We start from the raw sequence: 24,356 nt of genomic DNA, 5'->3' as shown, positions 1-24,356 counted from the left end.
GTTACCTTTCAGAAATGTTAAAATTCAACTCCTGTTAATCACAAGGTAGAATAATGAAAGGACGGAAACATAATATTTAGTGATACCGCTTGCAACTTTTAATTAGAAGTGTCATGATCTCAGATGAATTCATCCTCCTAGGAATAAAAAAACCCACTAGAAGTCTGGAGAGGGCTTTTCTCAAAACCAACAAGAAAGAGCAAAGCTTTTCTACCTTTTGGATCCCACACACCTGGAACCAAGTGGGGCACTAAGCACAGGAGTAATCCAGAGGTCCAAGGCTTTGAGAAACTTCTCCCTATTACTGTGTTCTTTTTCTAGTGCCAAGTTTGGGTATTTGCAAGACAGCTTCCTAAAATCCAAACTTCTCTTCCTTCTTTGGTCTTACCAACCATGTGGGGCTAGACAAGTATGCATAAAGCTTTGAGCAGAGGGCAGTCAAGTGCTGAAGAAAAACATCAGTTCCATCTTTCCTTTGTACTAGCACGCCTAGAATATGACCAACCTTTCTTATTAGACTATGGCATTGCTTGCACTATTTCAAGATCTGGGTTTCGCTTTGATTCCCACTGAAGGTTTTTTCCCCCAACTGATACTGTATTTTTCAATTGTCACCTTGGGTTGTAAACTGCATATAGAAATGTGGGACATAGCACTTAGTACTTATATACTGCTTCATAGAGCTTTACAGACCTCTCTAAGCCAGAGATCTCCAACCTTGGCAACTTTAAGACTTGTGGATTTCAGCTCCAAGAGTTGAATTTGGGGAGTTGAAGTCCAAAGTTGCCAAGGTTGGAGACCCCTGCTCTAAGCGGTTTGCAGAGTCAGCATATTGGCCCCAACAATCTGGGTCCTCATTTTACTAACCATAGAAGAATGGAAGATAACCTTCAGCCCGGTGGGAATCGAACTTCTGGCAGTTGGCAGACTTAACCTGCAATACTACCTTCTAACCACTGCACTGCCACAGCTCATGTTATCTCTCTTATTTTTTCCTTGACAAAGAAACTATTCCCCTTTCTCTTTTCTCTCCATACTTTTTCTCCACCCTGTTCCTCTGAGAAGGTAGACAATTACTCTATAGCAGGGGTGTCAAACTAAATATCATTGTGGGCTGCATCAGGGTTGTGTTTGACTCAGGGGACTTGGGTGGGGGTGGAGAGGGTCAGCTCGACGTCACTTGTGTCAGAGGCACCTATGGTGGCCTAAGCACTCTGCCAGTGAAAACATGCTCCTGAACTCCATTTTTGGCTGCAACAGCCTCCTGCAATTGTGAAAATGTGCAAAGTGAAAATGGATCCTGCAAGGGTTGCACACGGAGCTTGCGAGGGTCGCGCACAGCCCCCCCAGCTCTGTTTTTGCTGGCAGAGGCACTACAGGTCACTCCTTTGCTGTTTCTAGGGCAGCGCCGCGCACCAGATCTGGCCCCCGGACCCTGAGTTTGATACCCTTGGTCTATAGCAAGACATGAAATAGGATATTACAGTACACACAGTGAAGGGCTACCAAAATTTTTGCTGTGGGCGCGGCTTATACAGGACGCCCTGCATTTTCTTTCAATATTTTTCAGTGCAAATTGGATGCTCTGTGCAGTGTTCCCTCTAATTTTGGGGGGGCGGGGGGCGGAAAAGTATAGTGTCTGAGTGGCAGTCCCTTCAGGACTGGGCGGCACAGAAATAAATAAATAAACAAATAAACAAACAAACAAATAAAAAACCCACCTTGTTTTGCCTCAGAGAATATCAAAATAAAATACTGTACTGTGTGTCTATAACAGTGAGCTCATAATAGGGCAACTCTATCAATATCAAAATGCCACTTAAATAGTTGAGCTAGTTTCAAACTAGATTTTGATTTTCTTTCTCTCTTCATTACTCCCATTCTTTTTCTTTTTCTTTTCCTTCCTCTCTTTTTTCTATCTGTTTCTCTCTCTTCCTCTCTTCCTCTCTTCCTCTCTCTCTCCTTCCCTCTCACTCTTTCCCTCTCGGCTTCTGGGCAGGTTTGGAAAACTCTGAGTTGATTATGATTTTTAAGTGAGCGATTGCTCACTGCTCAGCTTAGAGGGAACTATGCCTCTGTGGTGGAGCTCCATTTTCGCTATCCCCCCGTCTGAGCAGTTGCCCACCCCAAGTACACAGTACATGTGTGCTTCGTATTACTGCCCTAATGACATTCAGATTTCTATAACTACTAAGCGTGGTTAGATTTTGTTGAGCTGTTTATTTTCTCCTTCTCTTCCCCCACCTCCTTTTCCATATTTTGTACCTCAGCAAACTTTGGGGATTTCGCTGATAACATTTACGTTTCAGCTCTATTTGGTCAACATGCGGGTTGTATTTAGAAAATCTGTTCTTAATCTGCTATTGATATATAGGCTTGTGTTTTTACATCCATCAAATTAGGTCACATATGGATTTTATAGTCTCTCTCATGATGCTTTTCTTCCTATGTGGGTTTAACCTACATAAGTTGAACATTAGAAATCGACAAATATTTTGCATAGTAATATGACGTAAAAGTAGTTAGAATTCTTTTAGCAAATGTTTCTCAGGTAATTCCTCTTACTGTTAGGTTTGGTGAGTGAAGAGACTGGCTTCAGACAACAAGTTCTTTATTCAACTATGTACAGACTCCAGCAAGGAGCCAGTCTAATATAGGGAGCTATCAGATGGCTCGACCAATCAGCAGGTCCCATTCTCCCACTCAAATGGAGGACCTAGTTGTAACCAGGCATTCTCAAGATGTTACACTTACTGTATGTAGGCAGGTACATCTTGCATGTTGACAGAAATATAATTTCCAACATCCTGCTAAAAAAAATAACATTGTTCCCTCTCTTTCCCTCCCCAACAATATGATTTTCACCATATTAGGGTGACAAATCCTACACATTAAGGTGACAAATCCTACAGTGTTGTGGAAAGTGCATATCCTTTCAAGAAAAATTTCCCCCCCAAAAAATTGAGGTTTTCCTTCTTTTAATAATAATAATTTTATTGAGCATTGCAATTTAAAAGGAAAGACCCAAAATAAAAAATAAAATATCATATTTTGGGGGCTATAAGACACACCAGTGTATAAGATGCACCAGGATTTTGAAGAGGTAAGTAAGAAAAAAAAAGGTTTTGTCCTCCCTAACCCAAGGAGCACTCTGTAGGCCTTCCAAACCCTCTGTGTGCCCCATTTTTAAAATTTTTAATTTTTGTTAAAAACAGCCCATTTTTCACTTGTTTTTGCAAAGGGTTTGGGAGGCCTGCAGATTGCTTCTGGAAGCTGGGGGAAAGCAAAAATGACCTCAGTTTTTCGCAAAAATGGCATGTTTGCCTTCCCCCATCTCCCAGGAGCATTCTGCAGACCTCCCAAACCCTCTGAATACTGTGTTTTTGCAAAAATGGGATGCGGGGACAGGACTTTGGCTGGCCAAAAATGGCTGAATTTGGTTTTTAAGACACATCAACATTTCCATTCTCTTTTAGGGGCGATGTGCATCTTATATGGCAAAAATATGGTAATAAAAATGAGAAAATGCAAAAATGGAAGAAAAGAAGAAGAATGTGTGTATATGTGTATATGTGTGTGAGAGAGAGTGCATAGAGTAGAGAAGAGTAGAATAGAATAGAATAAAATAGAATAGAATAGAATTTTTATTGGCCAATTTCACTAAAAATAAAGGTGTCCCACTCTGTCTGAATGGACCCATAACCTTGAGGCATAAACAGTTGCAATAGTGGATTCAGGCCACTTCTTGTATCAAATAAATGATTTTTTTTTTAGTTCAAACAGAAAAAAAATGAAAGTTCTTTTTAAAATTAGTGTAGTTCCTCTTGCCATCATTCTGCGTCTGCTTTTTTAAATTACCTATCAGCGCAAATGTAGAATTACTGTTCCTTGGGGACTGTAGTTTCTCTTTTATTGCTTTCATTTACTGAAATGGAACTGAAAGATGTACTCTGAGCTACTTAAATTAGATTTAGTATCTAATTATAATTTGTTTTAATCAAAGTAGAGCAGATGTTAGCATTCCATTGATATGCTTAAACTGATTTTAAGGGGGAGAAATGTCTAAAAGATGGGTGAGGGTTCTTAGGACCAAAAAGAAAAGAGGAACAGGTTTTGTCGGGCATAATGTTCTGTAACATAGTATACATTTGTTTGATGAAAAATATCCTCCTTCCAAACAGGCAGTATTAATGGGGCTGATGGAAGTTGTAGTTGAACATACTTGGTGGGCTCCAATTGCAAACCATTGTTCTACCACTTCTAGGTAGTTACTTTTACTGTTTTAGGTACTCAACATTGTTTATGGCTTTGAAGGAGATATATTGTTTTGTGAAAGAGAGAAACATTTCCATGTCACCAGCTGAAAGTCTTGTGCTTTACATCATTTTAAAAAACTCACTTTGAGCAATAATACGTATGACTGTAACTTGTTGCTTATATCCTAAGATTTGTATTAATATTGATTGTTTCTTCATTGCTTATTTGACCCCTATGACAATCATTAAGTGTCGTACCACATGATTCTTGACAAATGTATATTTTATTTTATGTACGCTGAGAGCATATGCACCAAGACAAATTCCTTGTGTGTCCAATCACACTTGGCCAATAAAATTCTATTCTATTCTAATATCAGCAAACAAAGGGTAGCTTGTGGCAGTGTTTGAGAGGACATTTTTAAAAGCATTGATTCAAAGAAGCAACATCTTTTCCCAAAAAAATCTGTTACAGGCAATGCTCCATTTGGAATACTATGAATCTATTATACAGTGAATAGAATGAATCTATTATGAATCTATTAAATTGTTGAGACTCTAGAAAAAGTGCAGAGATGATTTGGGGACTGGAGGCTCAACCACACAATGCATCATTTTGGGAATTGGGAATGTCTACGATGGATCGTTTTGAGAATTGGGAATGGTGACATGATATCAGTTTTCCAATATTTGAGTGGCTGTCACAAAGAATGAAGGGGTCAACCTATTCTCCAAAGCATCTGAGGGCAAGAAGTAACAGCAGCTTAACAAAAAGGAGTCCAATCTAGAATTAAGAAGAAATTTCCTGTGAGTGAGAAAATTAATCTGTGGAATAGCTTGCCTCCAGACGTTTGGGGTATTCTGTTCACTGGACGTTTTTTAGAGATTGGACAACTATTTTTCCAGAATGGTACATGATCTCCTGCTTGAGCACAGGGCTGAACTAGAAGACCTTCAAAGTCCCTTTTAACTGGATTATTCTATTATTATGTTCTTTTAAATAATGGCCCATAACTTAGAGGTTAAGATATTCTTCCTTAACTTCATGTATGTTCCACATATGGGTTTAATGGAGCTATAAATTTTTATAGAGCATGAATGAACATTCTGTATTGTTAAGATAAGTACAGTGGACTGTATACTATGTTTATATTTACACTGTTTCGTGCTTCTTAGAATTTCTATTCCTTCTTTACAGTTTGAAATGCTGACAGGGTCACTACCATTTCAGGGGAAAGACCGAAAGGAAACAATGGCACTCATTCTCAAGTGAGTAGCAAACTCCCAACTTGCATATCTATTTATAGCTATATCTTATGTTCTTTAACTCAGAATAAACTTTTTGGGTTATATAAATTGTCTCATAGAAAATACAAGAATTGACATTCCAAATGTATCTAAAATACACTCTTAATTAAGAGTGTAATTAGATACACAAATGTATCTAAAATACACTCTTAATTAAGGACTTTTAAAAAAGCTCCAGCAGTTTATTAAAAGTCAAAGCAACTTTTAATTCCAACTTGAAATATGGGAACCTATTTAAATTATGGAAATCTTCTGGGATAATATCAGTGCCCAATAAACTTTCCATTGTCCTACTAGGGAATTTAGCTTTGTTGCTTAAATCTAAGGCACAATGTATTGCATTATGAGCTAGATTTTCAAAACGTTAGTGAGGAGTTCATTGTCTAGCTAATGAAGTCTTAATGCTGACAGACATAGATAAGAAGAGCTAAAACTCAACAAAAATACACCTATAAACCACTGCTGGTTCAGACCAGTTTTTTAGAACCGGTAGTGGAAATTTATGGATGCTCACTGAACGAGCAGCAATGATCTGTGGTCTGCGCTCCCAAACCAGTCCTCCAATTGCTGTGGCTTGCAAAAAAAAACCTTCTGTGTAGTGAAGGTCTACCTGTCCAGGCAGTAGCCCATCCCTGCTTCTGTACATGCGCACAGGATCATGTCTGGATGTTTTGTGTGACATGATGGAGGTGCATGCATGAGCGAAATGAGCTCTCATGACATTGCGCAAAACACGCACTTCCGTGGAATTGCACAAAACACGAACTTCCGTCACAATGCAAACCTGTGGGAAAGGTAAATGGAACTCATCCCTGCCATAAACACACACAAACCTAGCACAAACTGGACCAAATTACTGTACCTATGTAAACTTCCTATCCGTACATCAACATCTTCATTGTTCATAATTTTGCAATTGAATGAGTGTTGCAGATGATACCTAAAAACCATAGAGGTAGTGCATACATAGAATGCACATTTTTTAAAAAGCATGCAGAAAAATTTAGGTGAATGTTCATATAGTATCAGAAGAGAATTTCACAGAAACTGGGAGAACAGTCTATTTTCTAATTCTTTCAAACAGAATATGACTCAGTATATATGACTTAGTCACACTCATAGGGGATGACAAATTAGCTAAATAAGTTGCACAGAGATTTAAATTAAAATGTTTAATAAAATTATCCCAAAACTTGGCCTATAGAAAGTTTAAATTTTCATTTGAGACTTCCATACATTTTGCTGATGTATTTAATCATTTACATGCATGTGTAGATTTAAAAAAAGGACCAGTGATTTTTATTCCTGCATTAAAATGTCCTATTTTTTCAGAGCCAAGCTAGGGATGCCACAGTTTCTGAGCACAGAAGCTCAGAGTTTGCTGCGAGCTCTTTTCAAGAGGAATCCATCTAACAGATTAGGTATGAGAATTTATGTTATTACTGCATAACAAATCTCCCCAGTTGTTTTTTCTCTTTAGTTAATTATCATTTAGTCTCATATACGTGATGCAGCTGAACAGTGCATGATGGAGAGCTACAAGGTAATTTCACTTTAATTGGTGACGTATTTGGGACTGTTGGAAAAGATGCTACACATGAATGGAAGCACAACATATCGTCCACTGACACATACAGAATATCTGTCCTTACCAATGCTAGAGGCACAGAAAAGTAGCACTGCACAAATGAGCTAGATTTGTGTTCCCACATTTCCCCCCCCCCCATTGTAGGAAAACATGTAATATGTAATGTAATGCCGCCCCGAGTCTGCGGAGAGGGGCGGCATACAAATCTAATAATAAATAATAATAATAATTATTATTATTTTAGTTCTGGTGACTGTTATAGAATCAGTGAAAGTTGCTTTTGGCCTGAATGGGTGGGAATTCTTTGATGCAAGCTATCTACCTAATTATGCCCAAAGGCAGTGACTTTCATAGTATAATTTTTTGCTTCCCATGAAATCTGTTCTTGTTTGTGACATTACATAAGAGCACAACTTCTTTTTCAAACTTTTTCTAATCATTACTGGCCACCCATAGAGTAGTAAGACTATTAAAGCTAAGCAATTCTGATGCCTTTATCATAAAAAATAAAGGTATTCTCCTCTTTTAGCCCCATTCAATTCCTGGTGGTTTTGTGGATAGGTGTCTGCAATGTTTGTTTATTTGTTTGCTTAGCTTTCCAGATCATCCAGAAACAGCATTAAAATGGGTTTGTTATTAACCATCCTCTAGGAGGGTTCTGAACAGATTATCCTTCACTGAACCAGGAGTGAACAACATTTCTCATTACATTTATTTCAATAAAACTAGATGTTTGGCTCAAAAGCTTATCTGGAGAAGAGATACAGAAGAGATACAAAAAATGGATCTGTGGATGGGCAAGCTGTATTCTGTATTATGCATGTTTGAAATAACAATACTATTAATTGTATTGTTTGCAAATCCAATTTCATGATTTTGAAATGGCATTAGGAAGACAAACATGTTGCTGCATTGGCCATCCCTCCATGCCCCATCCTGATCTTTCCATTGAGATATCCTCTGGACGCAATACAATACTAACTGCAAGGGAATAGAAACATTTCAAAGCTATATTACTGGCTTTTTGTATGAATTCAAAATTTATTTATTTGTTTGTTTGTTTGTCTGTTTGATTTCTAATGCCACCCTTCTCAACAGGGTGACTTACAACAGAAATAAATTATTATTTTTTATTATTATTATTATTTATTAGATTTGTATGCCATCCCTCTCTGTAGACTCGGGGCGGCTCACAACAATAACAAAGACAATGTAAGAACAAATCTAATAATTTAAAAAACACTAGAAACCCCATTATTAAAAGCAAGCATACATACCATGTATAAACTGTATAGGCCCGGGGGAGATGTCTCAGTTCCCCCATGCCTGACGGCAAAGATGGGTCTTAAGAACTTTACGAAAGGCAAGGAGGGTGGGGGCAGTTCTGATCTCTGGGGGGAGCTGGTTCCAGAGGGTCGGGGCCGCCACAGAGAAGGCTTTTCTCCTGGGTCCCGCCAAACGACATTGTTTAGTCGACGGGACCCGGAGAAGGCCAACTCTGTGGGACCTAACCGGTCGCTGGGATTCGTGCAGCAGAAGGCGGTCCTGGGGATAAATACAAATAAAGTACACAATGTGTATGAAATCTGATATTAAATTTCTAAAAATTCTAAAAAAATAAATTTCTTAAAAAACAATCACCCATATTCATCCAAATGGACTAACCATTCATGACAACGGCCAGAGTTAGTAAGCACGGATACCCACCCACCCCCATGCCCGCCTGAGAGAAATGTGATGATAACCAGCAAAACAATAACACTTGATCTGCTGCTCCCAGTGCTAGTATTTGGATGTGGAGTTGTTATCAGGACTCTTGGCAGCTCATTTCATGGCCATTTGTCTGAGCTATATGTCTTCCGTGTAATAATGCGTGCAAGAAAAAACAACAGCAGTGGATTTTGTTTCCCTTGACGGCTGCTTAACTCTGAAAGCTTTTGCTAGAAATAGCACCACAAAAGAGAAGAAAGATGCATAGTTAGGTGGAAGATGTATAGCTGTAATGTGTTTTAGGTACAGTAGTTTACATTTCTGACATTATTTATAAACTGCTGGTCTCCCAATTGCTGTGATAAATTAAAGGAAGCACGTGCTGCTTAAAACCAAGATTGAAAAAGAGACTCAGAACTGAAAAAGTCCAAGAGCAATTAACCCATTCTTTGCCTAATTTCTTCAATCCAAATGAGATAATTCCCCTGGCTCTCTTGAGTACTACTGTAGGCTATGTCACTATTTTTTTAAAAATATTATTTTTGCATTTTCCCTGAGGAAAATCCAAGCTTGCTGAGGACTATGAGAATGAAGGCCAAGCAAATTTAGAAGGGGAATCTAGGTGAAAGATTTAACTACACATGGAATTTTTAGACTTCTTGATTTTTGTTCAGAATGTTTAATTATTCAAAGGCTGAAGACAACAAAGATGCTGTGCAAAATTACTTTTCAGAGGGAGAAGGGCAGCATATAAAGAATAATCTCTAGTCTCTCTCAACTTTTAAGTCTTCCTCTTTGTGCAAGAGATAAATAGCCACACTCAAGATGCAACCAACAGGATCTATGTGTTTGATGATCTCTCACTAGCAGATGATGAGCAAAGATTACACGGAAGCCATTTCTGAGCACCAGTCAAACAGACGTAGACATAGTTCCCTCTAAGCTGAGCAGTGAGCAATCGCTCACTTAAAAATCATCATCAACTCAGAGTTTTCCAAACCTGCCCAGAAGCCGAGAGGGAAAGAGTGAGGGGGAAGGAGAGAGAGAGGAAGAGAGGAAGAGAGAGAAACAGATAGAAAAAAGAGAGGAAGGAAAAGAGAAAGAAAAAGAATGGGAGTAAGGAAGAGAGAAAGAAAATCAAAATCTAGTTTGAAACTAGCTCAACTATTTAAGTGGCATTTTGATATTGATAGAGTTACCCTATTATGAGCTCACTGTTATAGACACACAGTACAGTATTTTATTTTGAAATTCTCTGAGGCAAAACAGGGTGGGTTTTTTGTTTGTTTGTTTGTTTGTTTATTTATTTATTATTTCTTTGCCGCCCAGTCCCGAAGGGACTGCCGCTCAGACACTATACTTTTCCGCCCACCCCCCAAAAAAATTAGAGGGAACACTGGACGTAGAGAACATATTTTGTCTAGTAGTTGGACATAGTCTACACAGCCACTTATTGACATGCTTTTAATCAAGCAGGCTTTTTCCCAGAAAATACAAACAATCCAAACGAAAGGGACAGTATTATAAAAAGCACAATATGCTTCTAAACAACAGCTTTGATTGTCCATTGCAGTATTTTTTAAATGCAACCCAAGAAAATGGAAATTGCTTGAACAAAATGCTTAGTAGTTCACAGGCTCAGCCTGTATAAACTGCTGCATAATTATTTTTCGACTGTAGGTGCTCTTCTCTATTAGGATAACAGATGCCGCTGTTAAATATATGGCTCAGTTAAATCCAAGTTGCTTAATGATTTTTGAGAACCTGTTGCTGTTTAAAAAAATGCTGACTCAAAGGAATAAACTGAAGAATAGAATAGAATAGAATTTGTTGTTGTTGTTAGTTGCAAAGTCAAGCCCGACCCATCACAAGCCCATGGACAACGTTCCGCCAGACCTTCCTGTCCTCTACCACCCCCTGGCGTTCATTTAAGCTCACGCCCACTGCTTCAGTGACTTCATCCATCCACCTCATTCTCTGTCACTCCTTTCTTCTTTTGCCCTCAATCTTTCCCAGCATTAGGCTCTTCTCCGGCGAGCCCTTCCTTCTCTTTTGGTGGCCAAAGTATTTGAACTTTATCTTCAGGATCTGGCCTTCTAAAGAGCAGTCAGGGTTGATCTCCTCTAGGACTGACCGGTTTGATCGCCCTGCAGTCCAAGGGAGTCGCAGGAGTCTTCTCCAGCAGCATAGTTCAAAGGCCTCAATTCTTTGGCGCTCAGCCTTCCTTATGTTCCAACTTTCACAGCCATACATTGCAACTGGGGATAGAATAGAGTAGAGTAGAATAGAATAGAATTAGTTGGAAGGGATAAGTCTTCTAGTCCAACCCCCTGCTTAGACAGGAAACGCTGCACCACTTCACACAAATGGTTATCCAATAAAAACTTCCAGTGCTGGAGCATTCACAACTTCTGAAGGTAAGTTGTTCCACTGATGAACTGTTCTACCTGTCAGGAAATTTCTCTTTAGTTCTAAGTTCTTAGTTCTCCCCTTGATTAATTTCCACCCATTGCTTCTTGTCCTACCCACAGTTACTTTGGAGAATAGCTTGACTCCCTCTTCTGTGTGGCAGCCCTTGAGATATTGGAACACCTCTATTATGTCTCCCCCTTTTCGCTAAACTAGAAATACTCAGTTCCAGCTATCATTCTTCATATGTTTTAGCCTTCAGTCCCCTAGTCATCTTTGTTGTTCTTCTCTGCACTCTTTCTAGAGTCTCAACATCTTTTTTTACATTATGGCAACCAAAACTGGATGTGGCCCTACTAAGGCATTGTGAAGTCATATTAATACTTCACATGATCTTAATTCTATCCCTCTGTTTATGCAGCCTAGAACTGTGTTGGCTTTTTGGGGCAGCTGCTGTACACTGCTGGCTCATATTTAAATGGTTGTCCATTAGGACTCCAATGTTCCTTTCACAGTTACTTTTATTGAGCAAGATACCACATATACTGCACCTGTTCATTTTGTTTTTCTTGCCTAAATGTAGAACCTTACTTTTTTCACCATTGAATTTCAAGAAGAGAGGCATAAATAGATTGGAAGAGATTGAATTTCTTCACACTTCTACTCAGAAAAAAGCAGAAGTGCTATGGGAGTTCTAATGCACATCTGGAATTATGCAAATTTCCTGTACTGTGTTGAAGGAAATGTCTTTAATTTTCTGTAAACTGTAAAACAAGTAATCACAATGCAGATGCAATTATGTTAAACAACACTTATATATTTTAAGATTATGGAGCTGTTTTAAGTTGACTTTTCGAGAGTCTAAAATTAAATGGGCTCTGAAATATTTTAATAGCTTGAATATTAACATTTATTTATTAATTGGATTTCTATGCCGCCCCTCTCCAAGTAGATGAATAGATGCAGACCCACGCAGTAGATGAGTGGGTGCAGACCCATACAGACCCTATTTTCCCCAAAATAAAAGATCCACTGATAATAAGCCCAGACAGGCTTTTGAGAGCATGACAATAAGGCAAGCGCTTATTTCAGGGTTCAAAAAAATATAAGGCAGAGTCTTATTTTGGGGGAAACACAGTGCTTGCTTATGTATTAAAACAAATGAGCTGTTTCTACTATGAGAAGTGCAAGGCTTTGTATATTGGGACACAAATAACACTCAATTTTTTAATCCATTTACTGTAAATGCAGAATGTGCTATGTGATAGTTTAAACCAATGGTGAAATCCATTTTTTTTTTACTACTGGTTCTGTGGCATGGCTTGGTAGGCATGGTATGGCTTGGTGGGCATGGCTTGGTGGGTATAGCAGGGGAAGGATACTGCAAAACCTCCATTCCCACCCCACTCCAGGGGAAGGATTCTGCAAAATCCTCATTCCCACCCCACTCCAGGGGAAGGCTATTGCAAAATCTTCATTCCCATCCCATTCTGGGGCCAGCCAGAGGGGGTAGTTGCAAATTCTCCAAACTACTCAAAATTTATCTGAACTACTCAAAATTTCCACTACTGGTTCTCCAGAACTTGCTAGATTTCATCCATGGTTTATACTTTTCTTCCATTGAGCTTTGTAAGTTGATGTGTGATTTTGATTTAGGCTCTCAATAGAATTAGTCCCTCCTTTCATTTATCTGTTATCTTTTTTGTCTATATCAACATATTAATGTAGTCTCATATTCTAACCAAGTAACCATGATTATATTTGCTTAACTACTTGGAGGAAATTAACTGTAATAATCCAATGCAACAATTTACAATAATTCAACAATTTCAGCATTCCCAAAGCCTCTGGTCTTGTTTCTGCTATTCTACTTCTCTTGATAGGGAGTTATAAAAACAAGCAAACTCAGAAGAAATCTTGTGATCTGACAGCCTTTGTGTCTTCTTTTCATTACCTTGGCAGGTGCTGGCCTTGATGGAGTTGAAGAAATTAAACGCCATCCGTTTTTTGCTACCATTGACTGGAATGTAAGTAGTTTACTCAACTGAGCTATTGTATAATGTGATTAATCAATTGCCAATTAATTTAAAAGTTCTACTAAGCAAACAGCAACCCAATTTCAGTGTTCTAAACAATTCTCCCCCCCCCCATTCCAAATACCCTAAGCAGTTTAGTAGCAGTAAAAGTCTTTTCTCGGTATAATATGATGTCTTCTAGATCAGAGGTCTCCAAACTTGACAACTTTAAAACTTGTGGAGCACCCAGAATGCCCCAGCCAGTGTGGGGAAATGGCTGAGCATGACTGACTAAGGAATTCTGGAAGCTGAAGTCCACAAATCTTAGAGTTGCCAAATTTGGTGACCTCTTCACTGGATATGTCAGATTCAAAATTTCCACCCTGCAGGACATTCAGATACATTAATATCTTATCCATCTGGAGAGCATGGAGCTAGGTTAGGCTAAGTTACTCAGGGACCCCACTAAAGCTGTTTGGTGGTACAGTGAAGAATACAAAAGAGGGATTCTGGTGCTAATTGGTAACGAAGGAGGTTGAGGATAAACAAGTATCAGTAAATGGCAGCAAACAACTTATAGTTTGGGTCAACTATGGAACTAATGAAAGTACATACGTAATCCAAGCTTGATAATTATAGGCAACCATGTCCTGGTTCTGTCCCTCTCTAGTGACCCCTGCTAAGGATTTTTCATTGGAGCACATACTCAGTAGGATTACTAGAGACTGCTGTTGATTTTATACCACAAGTTTTATAAAGCATGTGGCTCTTTGTGGCTGGAAAAATGTCAACCATGCAAACAATCTGAAGATACTGGACAGCTGTTCTGTCTTTCTCTTGGATTTCAGCATGGAAGGAAAAAGACATGTAGGAAGACACAGACCGTTTTGTTTGTATACCTCCCCCAACTTTGGAGCCATTTTATGAATGTCTGCTTTATGGTTTTATAATGTCACATAGGCTCCTGATCCCTAAAGACTAACTGTCTTTGAGATACCTTATGCAAAAGGTGGCATTGTACTGTTGCTGTACTGTTCTGCCATGGCATATATGACGGATATAAAGTGAGTGCCATGAGACTGCAAAATGTGAATGCCTATAGACAGTAACAACAATAACAACAAAAATAATAACAATAACAACAACTATAGTAATAATAGTAATGATGATAGTAGATGTTGCAGTGCCTGGAGACAGCAGAATAGAAGAGAAAGAACTGGAGAAAATACAAAGACCTACAAAAAGAAATAGAAAGACTATGGTGAAGGCCAGCAAAGGCAGTACCAATAGTAATAGGTGCCTTGGCTGCAGTTCCAAAACACCTGGAGCATCACTTGAGCACCATTTGCCATCAGTCAATTGCAGAAGGCATCTTTACTTGGAACTGCTTCCATTCTGCAGCGATAACTGTAACATTGTCAAACATCCAGATTTGCCTATGCCAGGTTTTTGGTGAGGACTCGATAGGTAGACAAAAATGCCAGTCTGAACATGTGGCTGACTGTGCGATGATTAATAACAACAGCAACTGTAGTAGTAGTAGTAGTAGTAGTAGTAATAATAATAATAATAATAATAATAATAATAATAATAATAATATAATAATAATAATTTTTTTTTTTAAAGAGCTACGTTTCCTTGGAAGGTATAATTTTGTGCAACTTAATAACTAGCAGGGCTGGATATAAAAATATAAGCATGCTCCATTATTTATGCAACTTTCCTTTCTCTAAATGCATTTCATCCCATGAAATTTACCAGTGCTATTGTCTGATCCAAATTGCCTCATTATATTTCCTTCCTGGAGGAAAATCTGGTACAACAGCCTGGATTAGAATATGTAATACTAAGGGCAGAGGCATCAAAATTAGGACATATTAATGGTCCACAATCTGAATTTCTAAATCTATTCAAATTATTGATTTCTTTAAAAGTCTGTTCATGTTTGCGCAAAAGTTCATCTCATCACTTAATCAATATGAATGTATTCAGTTCAGCACATCAGAATGACTCAAAAGTTCAATCTAACTACTTTCTAATTGAAGCTTCATGAATCCTGATAGAAATGTATTAGGAAGCAAAGTAGAATCATGCTACACATTTAGGCAACACCACTTTGAAGAGAAAGGTTTCAATACAGTTTTAATAATGCACTTAAAAAGCAGACAATCACTTGATTTTCAAAATATGGACCAGCATGAGTTCTGAAACTAGTTCTAGCCATCTTATACTGGTAATGATGTTTCCAGCTGCTAAAAAGAGAATTTTTCTTCGTGAATAGAAAAAGAAAAGTATTAATAAAGAAGAATGGAGCCAGTAAAAGTGTTTGGTCTGTCCTGATCACTGTTGTTATGGAAAAGGTCAAATATGACCTATGCCTTAATCAGAAGCTTTGTATGCATTGATGAATCCCTCACAAAATTTGGTATGAGTTAATCCTAAAGAGTCAAGCTATGAATAAGGAGAATTTTTTCCTTATAATCACTGTTGGATATGTCGTAAAATATTAAACACATTTTCATTAAATTATTCGAAGAAAAACAGTATATTTTTAATTTCCCTCGTCATGCTGTAGCATTTCTATTATTCTAAGAAACGTATTTGAGACATTGTTTAAGAATGGAGTTTTTGTCCAGCTTTGCTGGGAATTATAAACCTAAATTAATGACAGAAACAGTTAATGCTTATTAAGAGGGAAATCTTTCAGAACAAAAATCGTCTTTATTTGGCATCTATTGACCGAATAATTTTGATGATACAGGAAGTCCAAAGATTACATTTTAGAAGGGAATTCATCTCTGCACCTGGATATTGCAATATGTATATGTGTGGGGTGGTGGTGATGCCTAAGTTCGTGGTAAGAGTATTGTTCATGAAAATCCTTTATTATATTAAACATATTTTGATTGCTGTGAGTCACTATCTTTCTATTTCTGGAAGGCACGGTCTTCATAGATGCCATTAGCAGAATGCAGATATTTAAACAGGATGGAAATGAATACATTGGGGGGGGGGGAGAGCCTAAGGGCGTGGAGTCCTTGGTGCTCTCTGAGCTTTGTTGTTGCTGCCAGATGTTTTGTTGCTTGACTAGATAACATCTTCAGTGGTAGAAGGGACCGGGGTTTGCTCTATATTTATAGTTTGTCCTGTCAGTATTAGTGAGAACGTTGGGGATGGTGTTAATCAACCATCAATAGATAACATAATATTTGCACACCATTCAAAAGAGTCAATAAAAAAGGGGGGAAATAGAAGCAAACAGATGAGAACAATTCTTCACTAGCAATTGAGGATGAGCATCAGAGAAGCAATGCCAATGTTCTAATCAAGGAACTATCAAATGAGACAAACAGTAAATAACATCCTAATCAAGGAATTACCAAGGAGAAATTGCACTCTCACCAATACTGACAAGGCAAGCTATTGTATATAAACAGAAAACAAACCCTACTCCCTTCCAACACGGAAGATGTTACCTAGTTGGGTAATGAAACGTCTGCAAGCAAACAATCATGCTCACTTCACACTTCAACCCTTAGGAACATACATTCTCTTCTAGTGGTAGCATAAGGATGTGCTGCTGCCTTGAGTTCAGCTTCCATATCCTGTTTAGGATGAGTGCAAAGGAACTGCCTCTCCAGAATAGCTTGTAAAAATGGAAAGTAGAGACTGCAAGCATAGGATCTGTTTCCATAGAAATATAGGCCTTAAGTTCCTTGTAAACAAGTCCTGATCAATATATCCGTCCTACCCAATACATACCTGCAGGTGCAGCCTTGCTATTCTCATTCATTTCCATCAGGGCATTCAGGCCAGGAAATGACTATATGCTCTTTGATTTAATTGAAATGAATTTCCTTTGAGGATGATTACCAGGTGCATACCAAGGTTGTGGATATGACTGTCCTCAAGTTCTACTTTTATGTAAAGCTAAATTGAGTTACATCAGGTGTTCTTGGCTTCATGAGGAAGGATATTGCTCAGTATGGGATTCTTAGGGACTTCCTTATTTTCCTCTATAGTGTGTTCATTCAAATCACAGCACAGCAAGTGCTAATAAGCCATTAAACTTGCAATAGGCTCCTGAGTAAGGATGTCAGATCCTTAGAACAAACAAAAAAATAAAGATTTTGTAAGCAAATGTATGCATGAAGGCAATATTTCAAATGGTAGCCAAATCTATTTGTCAAGACTAATAGGACAGTAGTGGTGAAAACCTTAAGGAGAAATAATGATATAATGTCACTTAAAATTGTTTTCAATTGTTTTCAATTAAATTTTGTTATCATTTAATTTTAATATGTATCTGATATATCCTCCCCATAGATAACCACACCTGAATAAATTTCTTCAAAGAGGCCTTGATACAGTTGAAAACCCTGATTATATGTAGTTCTGATTTAACATGCGAATCTGTGAAAAAAAAGCAAATTAGTAAACGGTGGATTCTTAGATATTCAAAAATAACTTCCAATACAGTCCTTCATCTTCTGTGCCAAACAGTTCTTTCAGTTATTGAAATGTATAATTTGCATTGCACATATCATATATCAATATGATATTTAATAAATACTATATTTTACCATCTCTATGTTTCTTTACATAATCAATATATTCAACTCAAAGTGATGGATGCAACAGGCTGGTTTCTGAATTAGGATTCATAAGTCTGAGCAATGGGCTTATATATTTAAAAACCAGAGATCAAGCCTACTGATATGTTAATGATCTCGCATTTATGTCGAGTATTTACAGAGTTTTCAGAGAAGGGCGGCATAGAAATCTAAATAATGATAATAATAATAACAACAATAGTAATAATAATAATAATAATAATAATAATAATAATAATAATAATAATAATAAATGCATTATTTTATTACAATAGTTGATACTGGGCATCTGCATTAGCATTTTCAAGTTACAGCCTATAACAATGTCGTTAAACGGAGAATAAAGGCTGAACACGCTTTGCTTGCGTGGAAATACTCCCTTCTCCCCTGTAATGAATGAATTATACCAATAAAAATCAGGATACTGTTTTACTTTTCTTTTCTTTTTAAAAAAAGTTTTTATTTGAGTATTTACATTTAAAAAGTGATATAAAAAAGACATGCAGACATAAAGAAATTTTGGCGTGAAATTCAAAATGGTTAGAGGAAATCATTGAACAAAAAATAAATTTTAAACCTGAAATATTTCTGCTGGGAATACTGGATCAAAAAATGGACAAGAAATATTATTATATCATATTGCATATACTTACAGCAGCCAGAATTAGCCTTGTACAGTACTGGAAACAAACCGATACAGCCACTGGAAATATACTAATTAGGAAAATCCTTGATTGTGCTGAACTAGATAAAATGACTATGGAACAACATGAAAGAGAGGGTTCAGAACACTTGAAATTTGGAGTAAATTGTACAATTGTCTTGAAAAGAGAAAATAAATTACTAAATACTTACATTAGTACTAATGATTTTTTTTAGTTTCATTAGGATGTAAATAAAAATATGATGTTTAGTTATGTTAAAATATTATCATAATAAGAAATAGCAATTAATTATATGAACGAATAGGACTATATAAGCATAAGATGAATGTTGATATGAAATGCTGTATTATAGCCCTGGAGGCTATAAATTGTATTCTGCATTGTATTATCAAGTCATGTCAGGCTACAGTTTTTCAAACATTTTCATCATATGTGCAGATATATTTTAATGTGCAGTTAAAACTTCGGACCTATGACTTCTGACACAAACCTTTATTGCCACAAGGAAAATAAGTCTAGCTGATTGTCATGGAAACTTATCCTAAGTGAGGAAAATATTGTAGCCTTGTACTTTCTCTTGGTTATGCTTCTCAATTTAAACATGAAACATATTTCCCATAGTCAGAATGCAGCAAGCTCATAAAGCTCTGTTCCTTTAAGGACTTTAAAAACTATTGTTTTAATTATTTTATTTTAATTTATTGCATATTAATTACAGTGGTGCCTCTACTTACGAACTTAATTTGTTCCATGACCATTTTCTTAAGTAGAAAAGTTTGTAAGAAGAAGCAATTTTTCCCATAGGAATCAATGTAAAAGCAAATAATGCGTGCGATTGGGAAAACCACAGGGAGGGTGGAGACCCTGTTTTCTCCCATAGAGGCTTCTCTCCACCTTTTCCAGCCATGTTTCCTCCCAGAAAATTCCTAGAGAGACCCCACGGAGGCTTCTCCCTTCCTTTTCCAGTTATAGTTTCGGAGGCTCAGGTTTGTAGGTAGAAAATGATTCTTGAGAAGAGGCAAAATAATCTTGATCACCTGGTTCTTATCTAGAAAAGTTTTTAGTAGAGGCATTCTTAAGTAGAGGTACCACTGTATTCTCTTGTTCCTTGTGACAAAAGAATTAACCTCTATATTGCTTTGCTCTTATATAGAAACTATACAGAAGAGAAATCAAACCACCCTTTAAACCTGCAGTGGGCCGGCCAGAGGACACTTTCCATTTTGATCCTGAATTCACAGCACGGACCCCAACAGGTACTTTAACAAGGAAACATATAAGTAAATATTATTTTTACATTTGTTTTTACAAACTTTCAAGTAAAATTATCCTAAATATATCTAGAGTTTAAGAATTATTTACCACTCCCTCCTTTTCTTCCTTCCATTTATATTATAACTTGTCCCAAATGGATGAGTTAATGTTACTTCTGGATGGTTTACAACTTTCAAAAAATAAAAATATTTAAAAACGTAAAACCCGCAACAGTCAATTGTAATCGTGGAGAAATGATTGGAATCCCCAGATGCCCTGTTCCTTGAGTCATCTCTCATCTCCCCTTCAGATTCCCCAGGTGTCCCTCCAAGTGCCAATGCTCATCATCTCTTCAGAGGATTCAGCTTTGTGGCATCCAATCTGGGGCAGGAACCTGTACAGCAAGAACCACATAAAGTCACAGTTCACCCAATTGTCCAGGTATGAACTTGGCTGCATAGCTTTTATACCACTTTCGCTTCATGTAGATGTATTATTATGGCATAAAGAACCTTAATAAAAGCAGCTAGGATTAGAGAAATTGCCTGTCTAACCCGGATTCAAATCTTCTAAGGAAATACAATGGGTGTCAGGTGTTGATCTCATCTAAGCTGTGAGTCAAGGACAGTGATGGCGAACCTTTTTTCCCTCGGATGCCGAAAGGGTGTGCTTCAACGCCTGAGGAGGGTAAAAATTGCCTCCCCTGCCCCCCCCCGAGACCTTCTGTAGGCCAGAAACAGCCCATTTCCCAACTGTACTGGGCCTAGCAAACAATTTTTCATGCTTCCCAGGCTCCAGACGCTTCCCTGGAGCCTGGGGAGGGTAAAATTGCCCTTCCCCATCCCCCTTGAGGTTCTTTGCAAGCCAAAAATGCCCTCCCAGCGCCTCAGTGAGAGACAAAAATCAGCTGGCTGGTGCGCACTTGCGTACTAGGACTGAGCTAGGGCAACGGCTCGCATGCTGGCAGATATGGTTTGCCATAGGTTTGCCATCACTGGTCTAGGAGGACACCCAAATTGCAAACCCGTTCTGAGGGGATTAATTCCTCTCCCCCAAGAACCAAGGAAGGACAGTCAACATAGTTCTTTGGAGGCAAAAAATGGGCCCATTGTTCACAAAAAGTGGCCCATTTGTTTTGCAAAAACAGTGGTGTTTTTCCCTCCTTAGCCTCCAGGAGCACTCTGCAGGACTTCCAAACTCTCTATGCATCCTGTTTCTCTCAGAAAAGGGGGCCTGTTTTTCACCTCCCAACCCTGTGTCGTATTTTTGCCCTCCATAGTCCCAGAAGCACTCTGCAGGTCTCCCAAACTTCCAGAATTTTATAGGGATTGGACTCAGGGGCTTCAGGTTTATTCAAAGGCTGCTTTCCTCAAGGCCTCTAACAAAAGACTGAGTTCAAACAAAGTGCTAATTTCATTTCCATCTGAATCCCTTCCTCTGCTTCATACTAAAAAATCTGTAACTGTGTTTTGAAAATATTTGAAATCCTGAGTTACCCAGCAGTCCACTCCAAATATAGTTTCCTAATCCACTTTACAATTATATTCTGTCATTCTAGAAATGATGATACCTAAAATATAAAACATTAGTAATATCAGTGTTATCTAAATTATTAATAGCACATACACGTGTCAACGTCTCATGTTTGCAGCATGAAATATTTTGTAGTGTGGAAGAGAATTCCCCTATTTCAGTACCAGAAAGTGATCTGCTAAATGAGACTTTTCATACATTATATTACCCATATGTATATCAGTGATATGACTGACACCTTTATCTAAACAGTTTCATTTATTTTTATGTAAAAATTTTTATTTAATTTTAAATTTATTTATTTAAAATGTCTTAGTAAATTTTCATATTTTATAGATATTAGATTTTGCATATATTATTATATTTAATGTACGCCGCCCTGAGTCGCCTCGAGAAGGGTGGCATAGAAATATAATAAATAAATAAAATAAATCTTGGTTATGACCTATAAAGCCCTTCATGGCATCAGACCAGAATATCTCCGGGACTGCCTTCTGCCGCACGAATCCCAGCAACCGGTTAGGTCCCACAGAGTTGGCCTTCTCCGGGTCCCATCGATGAAACAATGTCATCTGATGGGACCCAGGGGAAGAGCCTTCTCTGTGGCAGCCCTGACCCTCTGGAATCAACTCCCCCCCAGAGATTAGGACTGCCCCCCACCCTCCTTGCCTTTCACAAACTCCTCAAAACCCACCCCTGCCATCAGGCATGGGGAAATTGATTCCCCTGAGCCGTTTCCACTTTATGCATGGTCTGCATGAGATGTATGATTGTTTTTATGTTAAGGGTTTTAAACTGTTTTTTAAATATTGGATTTGTATTGTTTTTTCTTGTTGTGAGCCGCTCCGAGTCCTCGGAGAGGGGCGGCATACAAATCTAAATAATAATAATAATAATAATAATAATAATAATAATAATAATAATAATAATAATAAATTTTAACTAAATGAAAAGATTTAGTTCCCATTATCAACCCTTTTTTACAAAGTGACACAGTTTGTTTCTCCCACCTTTTTGTGTGGTATCAGTAGTAACTTATTGTGTCCTTCTTCTCCAGTCCTAGTTTGTTACAAAGGTCAACAACCAAAAACCCATGTTAATAGTGAAAGCTAATATGAGAAGGAGGTTTATTTTCAGTGGTAGGATATGTTCTCTGCATGCAGGAGCTCCCAAATGAGTTTCTCTTAAAGTCCTGTTGATAGAAAGACAAGGTATAAATCATTAACTTCATACCGAGCTGTGGCCTATAGGTGGGGCTCTTGTCTCACACTCAGAAGTTTTAAGTTCGATCCTAGGTAAAGGCAGATGTAGGGTCTCCTGCTTGGGCAGGGAGTTGGACTAGATGACCTGCAAGATCCCTTCCAACTCTGTTAATTTGTTAAATGATTGTCATCATCATCATTATCATTGATTACATTTCCAAGAAACCTGAAAAATGCCCCAGGGAATGTAACCTGAATGTTCAGTGAACAGCCACTGCTGTTCAGTGAATCAATGCTAAATAATAAATGCACTGAGGAGGGGAAATTACTTTTTAAAATTTAATTCTCTTCCTTAAAAACCATGGAATTTGCTTTTTCCACACTAGCTCAGCCAGATGGCAGCTTCTATCCTTAAAGATCAGGAAAGTGTCATTGACTAGCGTGGAAGTTTTAAAAACCACTCTATAACCCATGACAAATAAGTTTCATGTTGTTGCCAAGAAAAGTACAGAGATATTTGTATTAAATCATCAGCAGTTGAATTCACATTAAAGGAGGTTTAACTTTAATGAGATGTTTATTTTTGGATTAACTCCCAGGGGAGGTTCGTAAGACGAAAAGTTCGTAAGATGAAACATTGTTTCCCATAGGAAACAATGTAAAGTCAATTAATCCGTGCAACAAAAAAAACCCGCAAAAAAACGCCGCCGCCCGGCTGTCACCTTTTGAAACAGCCGGGGGGCTTCCCAGCAGCCTCCCGAACGCCGAACGCCAAACCCGAACTTCCAGGTTCGGCATTCGGGAGGCCACCGAGAAGCCCCCCGGCTGTTTTAAAAGGTGACAGCCGGGCGGCGGGGCTTCCCAGTGGCCTCCCGAACCCCGAACCTGGAAGTTCGGCAAAAGTTCAGGTTCGGGAGGCCGCTGAGAAGCCCCTTAGCCCGGCTGTCATCTTCTAAAACAGCTGGGGGGCTTCCCAGCAGCCTCCCGAACCCGAACTTTTGCTGAACTTCCGGGTTTGGCGTTCAGGAGGCTGCTGGGAAGCCCCCCGGCTGTTTCAAAAAGCGACAGCCGGGTGGCGGGGCTTCGCGGTGGTGGCGGCGCCAGGTTCGTAAGAAGAAAAAAGTTCGTAAGAAGAGGCAAAAAATTTCTGAACCCCGGGTTCGTATATCGGGTTGTTCGTAAGACGAAGGGTTCGTATCATGAGGTACCACTGTATTACTGTACTTCTTCAGAGTTCAAATAAATCCAACTATATTAAGGATTGTAAAATTAATTGGACAGAATTAAGGCAGCACTTGTTTAATTAACTGGTTCTGTATAATAAACAAATGTCTCTAGAATTGTTGCAGCTAGAGAGTTGTCCAATGGAGTCAACCTTGTCCTTTTATTGATACTGTTTTGTTTCCCTTTGTAGCAGTTACATGGGAACAATATTCACTTTACAGATGGATATGAAATCAGGGAAGACATTGGCATTGGCTCATATTCTGTTTGCAAGAGGTGTATTCACAAAGCCACAGAAGCAGAGTTTGCAGTAAAGGTAAGAAATCACTGTGGTGTGTCTGGGGATCCCATGACAAGGGCAACTAGTATAGGTTCTGCTTCCTTGATGCAGCAGAGCAAGAGGTCATGGCAACCAGACAATATGAAGGAGAATTTTGAATATAAATTGTAAGACAGCCCATGAGGAAAATGTCCATATGAATGGAGCACTCCCAGTTTTCAGAGAGGTTCTTCGGAACAGAAGCATGCTCAGTATATGCTTCTTTTTCTATTAGTCACTAGCAATCACAATTAATTTGT

The 24,356-nt window shown here is 38.2% G+C and overlaps 1 protein-coding gene across 1 annotated transcript in view; it reads left to right on the top strand.

Moving 5' to 3' along the window:
- The window catches only part of RPS6KA2 (ribosomal protein S6 kinase A2), a 157,432-nt gene that overhangs the window by 101,862 nt on the left and 31,214 nt on the right, over window positions 1-24,356 (top strand). Inside the window, exons 9-14 of the mRNA XM_070733839.1 lie at window positions 5,455-5,525; window positions 6,897-6,985; window positions 13,234-13,298; window positions 19,718-19,820; window positions 20,129-20,259; window positions 23,968-24,093. Coding sequence (XP_070589940.1) covers window positions 5,455-5,525; window positions 6,897-6,985; window positions 13,234-13,298; window positions 19,718-19,820; window positions 20,129-20,259; window positions 23,968-24,093 — 585 coding nt within the window. The remainder of the gene's footprint in view (window positions 1-5,454; window positions 5,526-6,896; window positions 6,986-13,233; window positions 13,299-19,717; window positions 19,821-20,128; window positions 20,260-23,967; window positions 24,094-24,356) is intronic.

This window comes from Erythrolamprus reginae, chromosome 1, assembly GCF_031021105.1.
Source record: "Erythrolamprus reginae isolate rEryReg1 chromosome 1, rEryReg1.hap1, whole genome shotgun sequence".
Taxonomy (NCBI): Eukaryota; Metazoa; Chordata; class Lepidosauria; order Squamata; family Dipsadidae; genus Erythrolamprus; species Erythrolamprus reginae.
Note: the sequence above shows the minus strand (reverse complement) of the source record. Positions and strands in the feature narration are given on the sequence as shown.